The sequence below is a fragment of the Sturnus vulgaris genome, chromosome 12 (genome assembly GCF_052056855.1).
Source record: "Sturnus vulgaris isolate bStuVul1 chromosome 12, bStuVul1.hap1, whole genome shotgun sequence".
Taxonomy (NCBI): Eukaryota; Metazoa; Chordata; class Aves; order Passeriformes; family Sturnidae; genus Sturnus; species Sturnus vulgaris.
The window spans coordinates 19,763,007-19,778,948 of NC_142254.1; the positions used below are offsets into that span (position 1 = coordinate 19,763,007).

At 52.1% G+C, this 15,942-nt stretch overlaps 1 protein-coding gene across 1 annotated transcript in view; it reads right to left on the bottom strand.

Moving 5' to 3' along the window:
• Positions 1-15,942, bottom strand: part of SLC7A5 (solute carrier family 7 member 5) — a 32,260-nt gene that overhangs the window by 6,627 nt on the left and 9,691 nt on the right. The window contains exons 2-9 of the mRNA XM_014874486.2: positions 13,714-13,839; positions 5,693-5,798; positions 5,304-5,348; positions 3,776-3,899; positions 2,550-2,653; positions 1,862-1,958; positions 1,127-1,276; positions 183-360 (exon numbers count right to left, since the gene is read on the bottom strand). Of these exons, the coding sequence (XP_014729972.1) occupies positions 183-360; positions 1,127-1,276; positions 1,862-1,958; positions 2,550-2,653; positions 3,776-3,899; positions 5,304-5,348; positions 5,693-5,798; positions 13,714-13,839 (930 nt within the window). The remainder of the gene's footprint in view (positions 1-182; positions 361-1,126; positions 1,277-1,861; positions 1,959-2,549; positions 2,654-3,775; positions 3,900-5,303; positions 5,349-5,692; positions 5,799-13,713; positions 13,840-15,942) is intronic.

Genomic DNA, 15,942 nt, shown 5'->3' on the forward strand with positions numbered 1-15,942 from the left:
CATTTTGGATGCTTGGCACACGTGGCAATCATCAGGATAAACTTGTTCCCATGAAAGAAGAATGGAGCAGAGCCAGGATTTTGGAAGCTCCTCCAGAGGGAGGAGAGCCAGCACTGCCAGCTGCAGCACAGCACTGGGAAACTCTTTGGGAACCAAAGCTGCTCCTGCCTGGAGATACTCACAGATGCCTTGGAGGACCCACTTGGGCTTGTTTTGCCACCAGACCCCGAAGAAGTAAATGGGGATCCCACTGAGGATGATGGCAAAGCCAATGCCACACTCCTTGGGTGTCATCCAGAAGGAAACAGCGATGAGGAACAGGCAGGCCAGGATGAAGAAGATGGGCAGGCAGATGTTCACCTGAGCAGGGAGCAAGGGACAGATGAGGAGATGTGCCAGGGGAGGCTTTCCAGGAGTTTATCCAGCCTGGGGAGGGACAGAATTATTGCTCCTCCATGGCCAAGAGCCTTTCTCAGCCCCTTTTTGGACCTCAGTTCTGTAATTCCATATCCAAATCATCAGCACCCAACACCAAACCCAGCACAGCATAAGCTGGGGGTGTTTCCCAGGGGACTCCAGGCAGAGCAGCCCAGCTTTGAGAAGAAAACCCCAAAACCTAAAGGAACAGCCAGCATAGATCCCCTTTGGCAAGGCACCAGTCCAGGCCCGTGGATTTGTTTCCCTGTGGGTGCTGCTGCCTGGCACAGCCCCCAGTGCGCTGTGGGATGAGGAAAAACAGCTTTTGGGGGAGAGGCAGCAGGGGCTGACAGGATCTTGGCCTCCCCCCAGATGGAACACGGGGCTGGCCAAGGACAGCAGGGACAGAGCTCGGCACGGGGCGGCTGCTTCAGCACACAACTATTTTTGGGGAATTCCACGGGGGTACAGAGTGTTACACTGAGAGCCCAGCCTGGGACTCATGGACAGCAATCCCACCACAACACCCTGTCCCTGTCACCCAGAGCTGGCCCCAAGGCAGCTCTTTGGGTTCAGCAGCAGGGACACCTCCTTTAGCTACAACACAACGTTTCCCTGCAATCCCAGCTCCTTTTCCATGCAGGACCAGCAGCTGGGGCTCCCCTGGTGCTGGGGAGGGGCTCCCTGGCAGTGCCCACCCCCTTCTCACCTTGATGGGCCTCTCCAGCTCTGGCTTCTTGTAGCGCAGCCACATCATCCCAATGATGGCCAGGGCCACACACAGCCAGTTGAAGAAGCTGAAGAAGTTGATGACTGAGAAGATGTTGTTGGAGAAGGCATAGAGCAGGGTCATGACACACTGAATCCAGGGAAAAGGCCGTTAGGAAATGGAGCAGGCAAAACCACCAAAGTTACAACACTAAACAGGGGTATTTAGGGGGAATACCTGCCAGGAAAGGGATCACATTGACTATTTTTTATTTATTTAAGCTATTTTCAATTGGTGCCTGGAACCATTTCATAGGATCATGGAATGTTTTGGGCTGGAAGGACCTCAAAGCTTCAAAGACCTCTAGTTCCAACCTCCTGCCATGGGCAGGAACACCTTCCCCTGTCCCAGGCTCCTCCAAGCCCTGTGCAGCCTGGCCTTGGACACTTCCAGGGATGGGAAGAATCGCAGCCAGAAGTGGACAGTGATGGGAAGGGTCCCTGTCCTGTGGGCACATGCAGTGGGAGCCCAGCCCAGCCCAGCCCAGCCCCAGCCCCAGCCCCAGCCCCAGCCCCAGCCCAGCCCAGCCCCAGCCCCAGCCCCAGCCCCAGCCCAGCCCCAGCCCCAGCCCCAGCCCCAGCCCCAGCCCCAGCCCCAGCCCAGCCCCAGCCCCAGCCCCAGCCCCAGCCCCAGCCCCAGCCCCAGCCCCAGCCCAGCCCCAGCCCCAGGGCTCACCGTGAACACCAGGGACGGGACTGGGGTGAGCAGCCGGGGGTGGATCATGGACAGGATGGAAGGCAGGTGCCCCTCTCGGGATCCCACGAAGAACAGCCTGGGAGGGGACACAGAGAGGGGACACAGTCAGGCACAGCCCCGCAGGGCTCTGTGTCCAGCACACAAGAAGCCTGAGCTCAGCCCCAAGGCAGGGCTGCACCAGCAGTCCCTGACTCGGCAGGGAGGCTGGAGATGGCCAAGGAACACAGCAAGGATGGATTTCCATCCTGCTCTCCAGGGACAGCAATTCAGTGACTCCTCAGGCGACCCAGGGATGTGTCACAGCTGGAACCATCTCAGTCCTGCCCCTGCCCAGCCTTTCTCCCCTTCCCAAGGGATTCTCATCCCTGAAGTTTCCCAACTTTCTGTTTTTCATTAAAGCCACTTTCTCAGCAGCCCCAAGCCCTGAGCCTGTGTCTGCTTCTGGTTTATTGACCTCAGCAGGACATTGCCTGAGGAACAGAAGATTGAGTCCACTGAGAAGTTGCCTTTAATCTGGTTTTAAAGTTTGACTTTGTCTTCCTGCATTCCCCACATGGCCTCCAGACTTTGTGTCTGCCCACAGCCACTGTCTGCAGGAGAACTCCAAAGGAAGAGGAACTGAGCACAGCTTGTAAACAAAAGCCACAGGATTGAGCAAGGAACCTACCGGGAAGAAGTGAAAAGAGATCCATTGACAGACCCAAAGCACGAGAGCCCAACGAAGACTGGGATGATCCAGGACATGACACCGAGGTGATAGTTCCCAAAATCCTAAATGGGGGACAAAGAGAGACATTTCACACTCACAATGTCCCAAAAATCTCAAGACCTGCCTAGAAGGAATATTTGGAGAAATCTCAACAAATGCCACAGCTCAGTGCTGAAGCTGTGACGGAGTTTCCCGTATTCCCTTTCCTAAAAAAGCAGATTGTGGAATTGCTAAAATGCATCAGAGCCAGCCCTTCCCTCGGGGCCAGGACATGACATTTATCCACCAGCTATCGGAAAGTTCAAGAGCAAACGGAAACTGTGAGGAAACTCAGACAGCAGCTCCTGCCAAGTGCTGAGTCAGGAGCTGCGACACGGCCCTGGGGACATGCAGGGACCTGGCACTGCAGCTTTTGTCACAGGCTGAGCCTCTTGGGTTTGCACCAACAATTCAGCATGGATTCCCAGCCTCTGCTGCTCCAGGCTGGGCTGGACAGGGCTTGAGAACCTGGGACAGTGGGAGGTGGATGGGATGGGAATGGGGATGGGAATGGAACAGGGATGGGAATGGAACAGGGATGGGGATGGGATTTCGGGTCCCTTCCTATCTAAAGCACTGAGGATTGATTCCCTGCAGGATTCCCTGCAGCACAGGCTGTGGCTGGAGCTGGGCCTCTCTCCCAACCCAAAGGATGGAGAGGTGTCACCTGACAGGCTCAGCTCACCCCGGGCTGGGACACTCCCCTGAACCCTGAACAATCCTGGTCAGGCTCAGTCTGCAAGGTCTGCTCCATTCTAAAGCCATCCTGACCACACTGACATTTTAATTAATAGTAGTACTATTTTTCTCTCTTAATTAAAACAAGGGAGACACAGAGAGAGAACAATCCAGTTCAGTGCTGACTGAGTGACCTTTCCCCATAAATATCAAGGTCTGGTAAAGGATGGGCAGTCACAAGGGCAGCAGCAACCTTCCCTAGCTCAGAATGAAGAGCAGCACTGAGTGCCACCCTCTCTGCTGCCCAGATAATCCCCTCAGGATCCCACTGCTCCCATCAGAGCTGCTCTTTATCAGGGGTTCTGCAAGCAGCCCTGAGCAGAACAAAGCAGGAGATGTGTGCAGGGATTCCAAGGCTGATTTCAGCTGCCCCGGGGTGAGTCAGGCTGCAGCAGCAGGGATCTTACCACAGCCACAGCCTCAGACATCAGCATCTGCTCGGTGCTCAGCGTGGTGAAGTAAGCCAGGTTGGTCAGCACATACACCAGAGTGACGACAGGCAGGGAGATGATGATAGCCAGGGGCAGGTTTCTAGGGAAAAAAAACAACATCCATTGTCCTGGAGCAGCTCAGAGGAGGGAGCTGCTGATCCCAGGGATCACCTGAGCTCGCTTTGAGCTGATCTGTTCTCTGGCTTTTCTGGTGTCCAGTGTCCCAGGCACACACTGCTCCCATGGAAGAGGGGATGTCCACAAGGGAACAGGCTGAACAAGGACTGGGGGATGAGGGATGAGTGCCCCATCCTTCAAAAAACACGTGGATGTGGCACTTGAGGCCATGGTTAGTGCTGAGCATGGTGCAGGTTCACTTTTTTTTAAAAAAAAAGTCTTTTCAACCCTATGGACTCTGTGGCTCCCTGAACAGCCTGGAGGTTGCAGATGGAGAGGGAGGGAGAATGGAGAAGGGATTTTTACCATGGAGAGGCTCTGGCTGCCTGGGCAAGCAGGAATTCAAGATTCAAAGGTAATTAATTAAAAATACCCAGCGGTATCAGCACGGGGATTCTCTCTGGGCACAGCAGCTCCCTTGTGTTGGGAGATTCCTGGGGGGCAGATGGGAACCTCAGGGATGCACTGGGCAGTTTTAGGCTCTACCTAAACCTGTTTGGACTGAGAGAACTCAAAGGAAAGGAGTTCAGGGACAGCCTAAGTGTTGGTATAAATTTGCCTTTCCCAACATTTCAGCTTCATTTGTGAAGGGAAAGTGCAAAAGGAAACCCTGCTTGGTGCCACTCTAATTGCTCCAGCAGAGCTCCAAGCTGCAGGAGCAGAGTCAAATACCATGACTGCATCCAGCAGACATGAAAATAATTGCAAAATGCAGCCCCCCCCCCCCTTCTGGTGTTTCTCTGGAAAGGGGTGGATGCAGCCCTGTGCTTCCCAGCAGGCACAAAGCACCCCCAGGGACAGCCAGGACGGGCTCTTGCACAAGTTCCCCTCAGCCTGGGCTCCCAGCAGCTGCCAGGAGCAGAAGGGATTTCTCAGCACTGTCCTGCTCTGCTCAGAGCCCTAAATAACCCCACGGGCAGAGCAGGAAGCAGCTCTTGCTCAACAGGATGGGAAAAGCACGGGACAAACACATGGAGAGCGGGACAAACACAAGGAGAGAAGCACAAATGTTCAGGGGGAGCTGAACCAAGGCAGCAATAAAGGCCTGAGTGCTTTTTCCTGGCCCATAACTCACAGAGGTGTCAGCAGAGATTTCTCCCGGCCCTGATAATAACACGGGAGAGCAGGGAAAACAACAGCCCTGCTCCTGCAGGGGTTATTGTTCCCTTTCCCTGGTTCCAGGGAGGTGGAAGGTCATTAATTCATCTTGTTTTCTCTTTTTCCACATAAAGACCTTGGCTTCCTCCTCTGTTAAACACACGAGGAAGGGGCTTCCCCAAAGCAGCAGCTTTTCCCCCAGGGAGGTCATGCCAGGACTCACACCTACCTGTAGGGATTTATCATCTCTTCTGTCACAAAATTCAAGTAATTCCTGTAATTTCAAAAGGACAGGGGTTAATTCTGGTTAGTCCATGGCATAAATGAACCTGTTCAGTTTAACTCATCTGCACAGGGGTTCCAGGAGGAGCACAGGCAGATCCTGTGGGAAAACTGAGGATGGCTGATGTGCAAGGCCAGGCTGGATGGGGCTTGGAGCAACCTGGGCTAGTGGGAGGTGTCCCTGGCCACTGGGTGATCTCAGAGGTCCCTCCCAACCCACATCAGTGAGCTTGTTTTCACAGCAGGTGCTCAAAGCTCTGCCAAAGGAGCCCTGCAGGAGCTCCAGTCTGGCAGTGAACTGAGCTCAGTGTGGAAGAAGAGAGGGCTGTGCCTCACCATCCTCCATAGGCAAAGAGGCCACTGTACAGAGCCAGCACGATGTTCCCAACGTCCACCTTGGTGCCCTCGAAGGATTTCTCAGGGGTCAGGTTTTCCACATCACCTGCAAGACACAAACCCTGCTCAGTGGAGGGCTCTGAACCCCCAAAGGGCTCCAGAGAAACCTGGAGGCAAGAGCTGCTCTTAGGATTCAATTCTCTTAATTATCACCCTGCTGCTTTTTGGGTTATGCTGAGCATTTTTCCCTCCAGTTTTCCAGGGACTGATCCAGCTGGGTTCATCCCCAAATGATGACCCCAAAAACTCGTCTCAAGCAAGCACTGACTCCCCTAAACTTTCTCAGGCTGCAACGTGCTGTCACCAAGGTGATGTCCCAGAGATATCCTGGGGACCTTCCTGCTGGAAGATGCTTTGCAAACAGAGATTGTCACATTGTCCTCTCAACTCGAGGCTGCTGGCCCTCGATAAAGCCCCAGGATTTCCTGCACTTCCACCGGCCACCCAAACCCCCAGAAACCCAGGATTTCCTCCAGTCCCACCAGCCACCTGATAAAGCAGAGGCCTGTGGCAATCCCTTTGATTGAGGGAAGTCAGGTTCTGGGGGTTTGGATATCAGAAGTCACCTTCTTTAGGGCCTGATGATCAAAAGTTCCTGTTGTGGATCTGCTTTTGAAAGAAAACTCCAGAAATAGAAGATGTGATTGTGCCTCTGCTCCCAGCTCTCCCTGAGGAGCCCCAGGTTTATTTACTTTGCTTTCAAATGCTCTGCAGTTGTTTTGTTCCCTGTCTTTGATGCAGGGGCTGGCTGTGGGACAGGGATGGCAGAGCCACGCTCCCAGACAGAGTGCAGGGAATGTGGTGGGATCCAGAGGGGGACTCTGCACGCAGGGGGAGCCCATGTGATTCCTCTTAGGGCACAGAGCTCTCCTGCTCACCTCAGCAACTGCATCACAAGGCAGTCAGCAGGGCTGCAGCTTAACCCTTCAGCCCTCAGCACAGGGCACCCAGGAGGTGCTGCTGGCAAAGCTCAGGGATGCTCCAAGAGCAGGAATTTTCCCTCTGGGTGGCCTCTCTTCCCTGTGCCACCACTGCCCAGGCTGGGTGACAAACGTGGATGCACTGAACAGCTCCCACTCACCTTCCCAGGGCTGGGAAGGAAGGGAAGGGAAGAAATCCATTTTTCCCAGGAAAGGAGGATTTTTCCTGGCAGCACCATCAGCCTCCTGGAGCCTCTGTCACTCGTGGGGCTGCCCCAAACCTCTGCAGTGACCTGGAGCTGCCCTGGGTGGGGGGAGAGCTCCATCTCCTCTTTCCTCCTCTTCCTCCTTCCCTGACCCTCCAGCTCTGTCCTGAGCCTTTCCACCCTGGGCATTGCTCCCTTCTCCTTCCTCTCTCCTGCTGAATCCTGGCCAGGGAGAAAGATATTCCCTGTGACAGCCTGGGAAATGCTCAGGGAACCAGCATCCCTCTGCCTTTCCCATCTGCTGTGCAGGGGGATGCTGTGGGTGGGAGCTGCAGGCTCATCCAGAATCTGGGAATCCATCCAGAGTGCAAACCCCAGGTGTGCAAGGCTCCTCCTGCCCAGATCCCAATCCCAGCTGTTCCCTGCTGGATCCACCTCTGTCCCAGCAGCTCCTTGCACCAGGAAGGTTTTCCCTTCATCTCCCTTGGGATGTATTTGAATCCCTGGAGTCCCTGATCCTCGTCAGCAAAATCCTTTTTAAAAACACATCCAAGTGCAACAGGAGAGCCAGGAAATGCAGAGACTGATAAAAGGCTGAGTTTAACCTCAGTTCCTGCCTCGAAGGCTCTGCACAGAATCCCAGTTTAGCCCAGGTGAATCGAAGGGCTGAGAGGGGATCACATTCCACTGCATCCCTCGGGCTCAGCTTTCCCCACCTCATTTTCTGCCCTTCCTCAATAATTAACACTCTGGTTCTTTCCAGGCCTTTTGTTATGGGAATAAGAGACACGTTTTGCTCACAGTGCCTGGAATTATCTACTGCAGCAGCACATGGATGGACTGGGAGAGCAGGAGGCTCTCCAGCATTTCAAACACCCCTCAGGATATCAGTCCTCAGGCTCTCCATGTCCCCACCCTGACCCATGGACCATCACCTTCACCACCAGGAGGGAGCAGCACAAGCACCACTCCATTTCTCGTCCACAGCTCTTCCCAAATCCTCCTCCTGTCTGCCACAGCAAAGCCCTCTCAGGCCAGATGTTCCTTCTCCTGAGGCAGCCAACACCTCCCTGCCCTTCCCACCTCACCTCTGGAGAGCTGGAGCTCCCCAAAACCTCCCAGTGAGTTGTTAAATTTCCCATTTCTGTGCCCCAGGGTAAAATGGATTTAGCAGCATGTCAGGACACAATTAAATAACCAGAGGAGTGCCCATATCTCACCATCCTCAGCATTAAAAAATTCTTCCTTCTATCGAATCTAAACTTGCCCTCTTCCAGTTTAAAACCATTTATCCCTCATCTCCTCAACAAGCCCTGCTAAAAAATCCCGGAATTATTTAGGTTTGATCTTAATTTGAACCTTTGATCCAACCCCACCTTGTCAACCAGACCTGGGTGTGCTGAGGGAGGAGGGCAGAGCTGTGCTGGACCATCCACAAAACCTCCCAGACACTCCATCCTTCAAGCCTGGACAATTCCAGCCCCCAGGCTTTTGGATGGAATCAAGGCTTCCAAATGTGCAGGTGAGGCTGCCAAGCACAGCCTTGGGGCATCCCCAGCTCATCCCAGGCCCTGCCCTGCCCATGCCCTGCACCCTGGAGAGCCCCAGCCTGGTTTGAACCGGCTGTTCCACCAGCCCTCTGCTCTACAATTAACCAAATTAAGGTAACGAGCTGTGACACAAAGCCCATTTGCTGCTCCTCCAGCTGCCAAGGCTGTGGTAATGGTGCTGGGTCAGCCGGGGCCCTGCTGAGGGAGGGAGGGAAGGAAGGAAGGAAGGACCTGGCATGTTCAGATCCTTCCTCCAAAAATGTTCATTTGCTCCCCAGTCGTGTCTAGTCTGGTTTTAATAGCACAGCAATCTTCTCCTGCACAAAGCACTGCAGGGTAATTAAATATTTTTCAACTTGCCCCAACAGCGAGGAGAGGGAGCAGGGCCATGGAGAGGGGAGCTCTCAGCACGGGGAGGAGAGGCACTGCCTGCTGAGCCTTGTCCCGGGAAAAACAGGGACAATTCCGGGAAAGAGGGGTTTGACACCTGGGTAACCTGCTGGGATTTAGAGGGACCGGGGGTGGCAGCTGTCCCTGCTGTCCTGTCCCTGCTGTCACACTCTGGGAACGGGAGGATGAGGAAGGAGCCTCCCTGCAAAGCTCCCTGCTGGAAAATCTCTGCAGGTGACTTTGGGCTGCCAGGGGGACAGGCAGAGCTGTCCCTGCAATCCCCTGTGCCTCAGGGAGGGGCGTTCCTATCCAGATGTGGCTCCAGCTGCCAGGGAGGATCCTTGGTGGGGGTCAGGGAGGGGAAGATCCCCCTGCTCTGGGCTCCTCTCACAGCTCCAGCCTCGTGGCCAGGAGCCTTGGCTGACCATGGAATCCTGGAATGGTTTGGGTGGGAAGGGACCTCAAAGCTCATCCCACCCCTGTCCCATGGCAGGGACACCTCCCACTGTCCCAGGGTCCAGCCTGGCCTTGGGCACTGCCAGGGATCCAGGGGCAGCCCCAGGGCACAGTCCCAGCCAGCTCTGCCACCCCAGCACTGTTTGTAAAAAGCTGTTTAGAGCTGATGTTGTGCCTGGAAACCCTGGACTCTGCTGGGAGGGTTCTGAAAGCACCAGAAGGAAGATTCAGAGCTTCAGTGAGCAGAGTTTGGCTCTTAAAATGCCATTTTTAGTGCCCCAGGTGCAAGGTAACATCTGGCACTGTGGGGTTGAGACATCTGGCTGCTGCTTTCACTTATCAAATCCCTTTGGCTAGAAAATGCCTCTTTTTCCTCTTTCTCTCTGGGGGTTGTTTTGGTAGTTCCCAGTCCATGTTTTTGTCCCTTTTTGCCTTTTTTTTGGTGAAGAATCCTGTGGTTGAGAGAGAGGGAAGGAAAATTGACTTTCTCTTCCTTTCCTCCCAGGCTTGGGGCACTCTGGGATAGTTGAAGTTTTCCTTGCCCATGGCAGGGGTGGGACTGGAGGAGCTTTGAGGTCCCTTCCCACCCAAATTATTCCATGATTCTACAAAAAAAAAAAACCAACAACAACAAAAAAAAAGAAGCCCAAATTAAACCCAAACCTCCTGCCCAGCCTAAGCCCTGCTCAGGAGTTAAACCTGCCTGCTCTGTCCTTAAGTGACCCCTGATGCTGCTCTGCATCCCTGACAGCCCAGGGAAGGGAGAAAAATGCTGCTGCCACCAAACAGCTCCTGGAGGCACCACACACCAGGAATTTTACAGCCAGGAGAAAAGAAAAGGGACGATAAATAAAGGGACAATAAATCCAATAAAAGCAATTCAATAAAATCAGTGTTAAATTCTATTTCTCCAAGTCCCAAAGGCCCAATTCCAGGTTTTTAAGCAGAGCTGCTGGTGAGAGATCACAGCAAGGGCTGCAGCTGCCTCCCTGCCTGAGGGCACAGAAACATTCCACAAACCCCGAGGCATCATCCACGGGAATAAACACATGTCAAACATGTCTGTGATTTGCTTTTTTCTACTTTTTTAACCCCAAAACCTTTCCTGAACTTCCTCACCCATAAAAAGCACGAGGGTGTCCTTAAGAAATACCCAGATTTATTTCACACCTCAGCCAGTTTTTAAGGATGGAAATATGGAGAGGACATAACCACAGATCTCTGTGTCACATCCAGGGCAAAAATATCCCTTAAATCTGCTGTCCAAACCTTGTCCATGATCCAGTCCCACTCCCCTGAGCTGAGGAATGGCCAAAAATACCCACTTGGACAGAAAGCAAATTGAGAGAGCTGGTAAAATAAGAGAAAGAAAATAAATCTTGTTTTCATAATAGTGGAGTGAAAAAACTCTGATCCTCTCTATGTTTAAGTTCTTTCTATAAGTAAGTTATTTAAACAAGTTATTTATGATTTATTTCAGTTGAATTAATTTATTTCTCTTATTACCAGGCTGTAATCTGAGTGCCATACACAAAATTTTACACACCAATATCCAAATCCAGGACTTTTCAAACCACACATCTCCAGCTCCACAAAGGCTTTTTTAAAGTTTCATTTTTGGATAAATAAAATAATTTCATCCCAAGCAGCTCAGCTCCACTGAATCAACGTCCAAGCACCTGAAGGGCTGAGTAGGAAAGCAATTTCAACCTCCTCCTTTGGCAAGGGCAGGGCAGGAGGGATGGGAAATCTGCTGCCAGGGAAATGTTCTTTCCTGTGGGGCAAAATTGCCACAGAGTTCTTTGTCCTTGAGACATTCCTGCTCTTCTGCAGATCAGGAAAAGAGCCAAGGAGAGGATAAAAAGAGAAAAAGCCAAAAGCTGGAGGTGGGAGGTCAATGCAGAGAGGTTTCTGTGAAATCACAGGAATTTCCATGTTTGAGAAGAAAATGTGGTGCTGCTCCTCTGGTGTGTTTATGGATACTGGGAACCAAAGCAGCAGTGGGACAGGAACCAGTAAAACCAGTTCAGTGTCCAGAACATCCTGGGCATTCCCACTGGCCCAGACAAACCAGCAGGGTGCAGATCTCAGCCCAGAGCAGCTTGGATGGATTCACCCATCCAAAAAGCTGCTCTTTGTCCAAAAAAATCAACTCTGGAATGGGCACAGGGTGTGGAAATGTGTGGGACAAAGCTGGAGGACTGGGCAGTGTTCTCCCATTGTCACTGAAAATGGGAATTTTTGTGCCTTCCCTGAGTAAAAAAAAAGAAGAAAAAAAATAATTTCTTGCTGTATCCCTGCTAAAAGCACAGAGTGACCTGGAATGGGTGAAAGGAAAATGGAGCAAGGTACAAACTGCAGGTGGGAGCTGAGGAAGGGACAGGAAAGGAGCTTGCACATTCTTAAGGACTTGGCAGAGATCTTGGAAATTCCCTAAGCAGATTAATGCAATCCATGGTGGAGCCAGGCAGAATCCCAGCTGTGGGATTCTGGACAAGCAGGAATTTGTCACTTGGGACAAAGTGTGAACTCCAAGGATCCCACTCTGATCCAGTCTGGTTTCAGTGCTGGGTGCTCACACAGGGACAAAAATCTTTGCTTTGCTTTGGCAGCTGGCACTGTCCAGGAATTGCTTTTGATATCCCAGAGCAGGTCCAGCATGGAAAATAAATCACAGGGAATTCTCTGCCCTGCAAGGTCTGCACAGCCACAAACTCCTGAAACTGCAACCAAGTTCAAAAGAAATAAAAACAACTCCTGGGACACAGGAGGGGAAAGGAGGTTTTTACTGTGACAAGGCAGAAATCCCTTCTTGGTTACACACAGAATCAAGGGAAATCTCCTGGATTTCCACCTGAGAAAAAGCAGGGCAGAAAGTGGCTCAGCCTCCCCAAAAAGGCCAAAAGAACAGCACATTCTGAAGATGCAAATTAAGGTTCTAGCTGCAAACAAAGCCCAGTTGTAAAGACCTTCATGGTAAAACGTTAACCAACTAAAAGAGATTTATCATGACTTATCCTTTTCCTCCTGGGAGAGAATCAAAAGGCTCAGCAGAGCAGGCTGGGGAGCTGGGCAGGGGGAGGAGGTGTATTTTGTGATAAGCCTCAAACAATGTCCCTGTTGAGTGTCTGCATTGAGCTGGAAGAAAATAAAACCTCTGACAAAGCAAGAAATTCTGCAAAGACAGCATTGGCTCCCAGAGCTGAGACAGGAATTAGAGACCCACGAGCACACACAGACACACCCCCTGGGCAGGGACATGATTCCCTGGAGAGCTGAGCCCCTTGGAGCAAATAAGGACGGGATTGTTCCCCAAGAAATGTTTATTCCCACTAAACTTGCACCAAAAAAAAAAAAAAAAAAAAGCCACGCTTTGGTTTAACTGTGAGTTAATCAGGTTTGGAACAGACTCAGATGGGTTTGGAACAAACCATCTCCCTGCTTTGAGAGGATTTTATGGGTGCATGAAGCAAACCAGCAGAAGCACCAGAAAAATTTGCTGTATATTCTCATTTTTATCTCCTTTTCCAGGTGCCAGTGCCAGCTGGGAGCTCCAATCTCTCTGCTCCTCCTGGGCTCTGTGTCCCTGGGTGACCCAGAGCTGGCCTGAGCCACTGCACACCTGGAACAGGATGAAGGGAAATGTGCAGGGGGAGTTTGTGCAAGGATTAAAATGTCTGGCAGTGCTTTTACACATGCAGATATTCTCTGTGAGCAAAAGGCCACGTTACAAAGAGAATTCCAGTACAGCAGCACCGACATTTTCACACCCTGAAAGCTGGAGGGAGAAGCCACAGTCTCTAAGTGGGAAAGATATTAAGTGGTTCCAGGAGCATGAAATCAAGCCTGACAGTGATATTAAATATAAAATCCCAAATAAAATAGAAAACTGTAGCCGTGGAAAGGGGTTTTAACCCTTTAAGTGCGGTGGAAATAAGATGCACAGTAACATGGTCGTCTTTCATTATAGAAAGAGAGCCAAGTTCATTCAGAAACACACTTGGTTTTATAGCATGACTGCAACTCCAAGAGTAGAGAAAAGGTGATTGGTTCAGAGAGAAGACACCCCATTGCCAGGGCCTGGGCACACACCACAACAGGTGTTCTATCTTTGTTATTAATTCCTTTTTATTGTGACCAAATTATCACCCTGGGAGAAATTCTCCCTGGCCTTGAGCTGGACCAGTTTATCAGCTGGGAACAGAGCTGAAAAGCTCCAGCCTGGAATATTTTTCAGGCTGTAATTTTCTCTTACTTTCTCAATCTGTGTCCCACAGAAAACCTCAGGCCTTGGCAAAGCTGGAAACATCCCCCAAGCACCTGAGAGAACGGGGAGGTTTGGACAGCTCTGCAACAGCCAGGGTTGCATCGTGGGCTTTGTCCCCCATCCTGCTTTACCTGCAGAGCCCCCCAGGAGGAGAAAGAAGAGCAGAACTCACCCTTTGCCAGCTGCACGAAGCCCAGGATGATGATGAGAGCCAGCGCCAGCAGCTTGGCTGCAGCAAAGGCGTCCTGCACACGGGTGGCAGCTTTGACACTGTAGCAGTTGACAGCAGTGAGCAGCACTGAGGGGACACACAAGGACAAGGTCAGCACCCAGGGACACGAACAAATGCACCAAAAATCACAAGGAATCCTCAGGTGGGATGTGTGGGAGGAATTGCTCCCTGGCAAGGTGGGGAGCCCCTGGTTTAGGTTGCTCAGAGAAGCTGTGGATTAGTGCTCAGTACCAGCTCGGATGGGATTTGGAGCAATCTGGGATAGTGGAAGGTGTCCCTGCTCACTGCAGGGTGTGGATTGAGATGATTTCCAAAGTCCTTCCCAACCCAAACCGTTCAGTGATTCCTTTTTCCCCAAATAACCAACCAGAGCCTCTTCCCAGAAGAGAAACTCATGGAGAGCTCTGCAGCCTCACACTTCTCAATTCCACCCTTTCTTTTGGTTTGAATAATGCCTGTGGTTCTCGGGACATGGAATGGCACTGCTCCATTGGAAAACACTCCTGAGGGCTGGTAAATGAATAAAAAAATAAAGGAGTGACTGCACCCCTCAGCACCAAAGTCCCTGGCCACAGTCCCTGTCCCATCAACTCGATCCAGTGCTGCTGCTGTGTGCAAACCCTTCAGGGGTGTCAGCTGAGCCTCCAGGACTGCTCTGTGGTGATTTTATATCAGCAGCACCCCAAAGGCTCTGAGCCCAGGCACCACGACCCTGTGGGACAGTGCCAGGGACAGATGTGGGGCAGTGGGACAGATGTGGGGCAGTGCCAGGGCTCCCTGGGGTGGAGGAGAGGATCTCCCAGCAGGGCACTGCCTCCCCAGCAGGATCTGTTTGCTGAGAAGCTCCCACTGCCCACAGGTTGCCCTGTGGTTAATGCAACTCCTGGGATCTAATTCCTGGTAATTTTTTTGCCCTATTCCTCCCCCATTCTCCTCTGTATCTTGCTCCTGTCCTGGTATTTTTTTTGCCCTATTCCTTCCCCACTCTCCTCTATATCCTGCTCCTGTCCTGGTATTTTTTTTGCCCTATTCCTCCCCCATTTTCCTCTGTTATCCTGCTCCTGCCAGGCAGGGCACAGCCTGAACCAGGCCTTGATTAAAGCCTCTGCTCTTGAGCTTCACCTGCTGCAGAGCAGATAATGGCAAAGCTCTGCTGCCCTCACAAATCAATGACTATTTTGGTGTCCTGCTCCCTCCCCTGCTGCTTGTAATAGACACAGGCAAATGTCACACTGAGGGTGACAATGCCCACGTGCTGGATGCCCTCCCTGCAGCCCCGTGACCCCTGGCTGTCCCCTGGCCAGCCCCAGCCCCGAGTGCTCACCAGCAGCTCAGGGAGCAGCAGATCCCAAATCTGCTCCTGGAGCTGGAGCTTTTTTCCCTGCAGGATCATCCCCAGCTCTCTCTGCCCTCGTGCCAAAGCTGTTCCCCAGAGCCTGCAGCTCCTTTTCACAGGAGCTCTTGCTCAGAGCCAGCCAGCTGCTCCCCAAAAACCACGCCAGTCCCTCTGCTGAGAGCTGCACCTGCACCCCCAGAGCTCTGATCCCACAGCGGGTGGGGTTGGAAGGATGTGACACATCCCATCCCACCCCTGCCACCAGCAGGGACACCCTCCACTGTCCCAGGCTGCTCCAAGCCCCATCCAAGCCTGGGCACTGCCAGGGATCCAGGGCCAGCCTGTGCCAGTGTCCCAGGATCTGATGGCTTTTAGGATCACTGGCTCCTTCCCCCCCACCCTCGTTGGCAAAATTTGAGAAATTTGTTGGTGAATTTTTGAGTCCCTGAGGAAGCACCACCCAATGGTATTTTTGCAGAGGTTCTTCTTTGTTGATGCTTGGGACAGAAAATGCAAATCGAGGGATGTGAAAAAACCCAATCTTTTAGATTAATAATTACAAGTGACCACTCTCTCAGTATCACTGAAGTCAAGCTGAAGTCATTTGTTCAATGACCTCGTTGATTTTTCTGAGGTCACGGAGCAATCTCCACGAATATGAAGTTTCCTTATGGATGACAAATGAGCCATGTCCAGGCCTCAGTGCCATTCCTACACAAGTGTGGAGAAGTGAGAGCTGCATGTGTCAGGAAGGAAAGCACATGACCCCGTCCACCCCACAGGAGTGAGAGCCAGCAGTAAACAAGGACTGGAGATGGATTTGGTGCAGTGCC